The 2,526-nt window shown below is 58.9% G+C and overlaps 1 protein-coding gene across 1 annotated transcript; it reads left to right on the top strand.

Moving 5' to 3' along the window:
- The first annotated feature begins 19 nt into the window (after positions 1-19).
- Positions 20-2,520, top strand: LOC108803960 (nucleobindin-2-like). The gene is made up of 3 exons (XM_018575740.1): positions 20-201; positions 506-584; positions 2,332-2,520. The coding sequence occupies exons 1-3, from the start codon at positions 31-33 to the stop codon at positions 2,433-2,435; spliced, it is 354 nt and encodes a 117-aa protein (XP_018431242.1). The 5' UTR covers positions 20-30; the 3' UTR covers positions 2,436-2,520.
- The last annotated feature ends 6 nt before the right edge of the window (positions 2,521-2,526 follow it).

Genomic DNA, 2,526 nt, shown 5'->3' with positions numbered 1-2,526 from the left:
CCGTCCCGTCTTCTCTGTCCCCTCCGGCAGATGCTGGAAGAGCAGCAGCCATATACCGAGGAGGAGTTGTTGGAGTTCGAGAGGCACATCTCTCAGACAGAAGACGAGCTGAACCGGAAGAGAGACGAGCTGGACCGGCAACACGAGGAGCTGCAGAAGCAGCACCAGCACATCCAGGCCCAACGTCAGGAGCTGCAGCAGGTAACCCTGAGCCCGCCGGCCAACCAATGCCGCATAGAGTTCTATCTGTATGGAGGCCGTGGATGGGCTGAGACACCAATACAGGTCCAACAGATCAAACATGGCCGACCCACTGCTGCCATCCAATGCTTGAGGACTGTCTGTGCTGCCCTGTCACCCTGTCAGATGTTCTATCAGACGGACTCAGACAACACAGACAGTTCTTATTACCACCACCTGTGATATGGACTCTCTATATACTCCTGTATACCGGCTGCAGTATATTGTCTGAGATAAATCCAATCTGATCTATTTCCGGCTGCAGGTGGTACAACAGATGGAGCAGAAGAAGCAGCAATCTCCTCCCCCCTCCGTCCCGGAGCCCGCCTCCAAGTACCAGCCAGGTAATGTCCATCACCATCCACCTGGAAGGATTGAGGTGGAGAGACTGCCCCTGGTGCCAATACCAGGAACTGCAGAGTTCCCGGGTCTGTACACCCGCTGTGCCCATTATGAGGGGCTCCCACCATCCCTGTGCTGAGTTCCCGGGTCTGTACACCCGCTGTGCCCATTATGAGGGGCCCCCACCATCCCTGTGCTGAGTTCCTGGGTCTGTACACCCGCTGTGCCCATTATGAGGGGCCCCCACCATCCCTGTGCTGAGTTCCCGGGTCTGTACCCCCGCTGTGCCCATTATGAGGGGCCCCCACCATCCCTGTGCTGAGTTCCCGGGTCTGTACCCCCGCTGTGCCCATTATGAGGGGCCCCCACCATCCCTGTGCTGAGTTCCCGGGTCTGTACACCCGCTGTGCCCATTATGAGGGGCTCCCACCATCCCTGTGCTGAGTTCCCGGGTCTGTACACCCGCTGTGCCCATTATGAGGGGCTCCCACCATCCCTGTGCTGAGTTCCCGGGTCTGTACACCCGCTGTGCCCATTATGAGGGGCTCCCACCATCCCTGTGCTGAGTTCCCGGGTCTGTACACCCGCTGTGCCCATTATGAGGGGCTCCCACCATCCCTGTGCTGAGTTCCCGGGTCTGTACACCCGCTGTGCCCATTATGAGGGGCTCCCACCATCCCTGTGCTGAGTTCCCGGGTCTGTACACCCGCTGTGCCCATTATGAGGGGCTCCCACCATCCCTGTGCTGAGTTCCCGGGTCTGTACACCCGCTGTGCCCATTATGAGGGGCTCCCACCATCCCTGTGCTGAGTTCCCGGGTCTGTACACCCGCTGTGCCCATTATGAGGGGCTCCCACCATCCCTGTGCTGAGTTCCCGGGTCTGTACACCCGCTGTGCCCATTATGAGGGGCTCCCACCATCCCTGTGCTGAGTTCCCGGGTCTGTACACCCGCTGTGCCCATTATGAGGGGCTCCCACCATCCCTGTGCTGAGTTCCCGGGTCTGTACACCCGCTGTGCCCATTATGAGGGGCTCCCACCATCCCTGTGCTGAGTTCCCGGGTCTGTACACCCGCTGTGCCCATTATGAGGGGCTCCCACCATCCCTGTGCTGAGTTCCCGGGTCTGTACACCCGCTGTGCCCATTATGAGGGGCTCCCACCATCCCTGTGCTGAGTTCCCGGGTCTGTACACCCGCTGTGCCCATTATGAGGGGCTCCCACCATCCCTGTGCTGAGTTCCCGGGTCTGTACACCCGCTGTGCCCATTATGAGGGGCTCCCACCATCCCTGTGCTGAGTTCCCGGGTCTGTACCCCCGCTGTACCCATTATGAGGGGCCCCCACCATCCCTGTGCTGAGTTCCCGGGTCTGTACCCCCGCTGTACCCATTATGAGGGGCCCCCACCATCCCTGTGCTGAGTTCCCGGGTCTGTACCCCCGCTGTACCCATTATGAGGGGCTCCCACCATCCCTGTGCTGAGTTCCCGGGTCTGTACCCCCGCTGTACCCATTATGAGGGGCCCCCACCATCCCTGTGCTGAGTTCCCGGGTCTGTACACCCGCTGTGCCCATTATGAGGGGTTCCTCCTATCCATGTTTTCAGTTATTTTACATTTTGGAAAATACAGCAGGTGAAGTGAGACTCATGTGGGGGTTACAGAAGGAAACTTCAGAGAAAGCTGGTTGCTGGGTGGACTGGCCCTCTAACATATATATTATCCTGTTGATGGGATTCTCTTTGTTTCCAGCTGTGGACCATGTTGGCCATTTAGGAGAAGTCGGGAAGTCTCAGCCACTGCCACCGGGTCATTTATCTGAAGCTGCAGTGCCGCACAGCCAGGCTGCCCCATGACACAAAGCCGGAGATAGAACTCTGTGAACGATCCTACTGAAAACGACTGCAGAGTGTGATCACCACCTGCCCGTCCACTACGCCCACCGAC

Source organism: Nanorana parkeri, unplaced genomic scaffold (assembly GCF_000935625.1).
Source record: "Nanorana parkeri isolate BGI_ZX_2015 unplaced genomic scaffold, ASM93562v1 scaffold4582, whole genome shotgun sequence".
NCBI classification, from domain to species: domain Eukaryota; kingdom Metazoa; phylum Chordata; class Amphibia; order Anura; family Dicroglossidae; genus Nanorana; species Nanorana parkeri.
This window is presented reverse-complemented; position numbering and strand designations above follow the sequence as displayed.

What these genes read in the sequence shown, in the direction of transcription:
- LOC108803960 (XM_018575740.1), top strand. Translation starts at nt 31, where the DNA reads ATGCTGGAAGAGCAGCAGCCATATACCGAGGAGGAGTTGTTGGAGTTC. An exon ending in AACGTCAGGAGCTGCAGCAG is followed by an intron (nt 202 to 505) that starts GTAACCCTGAGC and finishes TTCCGGCTGCAG; the next exon opens with GTGGTACAACAGATGGAGCA. An exon ending in CGCCTCCAAGTACCAGCCAG is followed by an intron (nt 585 to 2,331) that starts GTAATGTCCATC and finishes CTTTGTTTCCAG; the next exon opens with CTGTGGACCATGTTGGCCAT.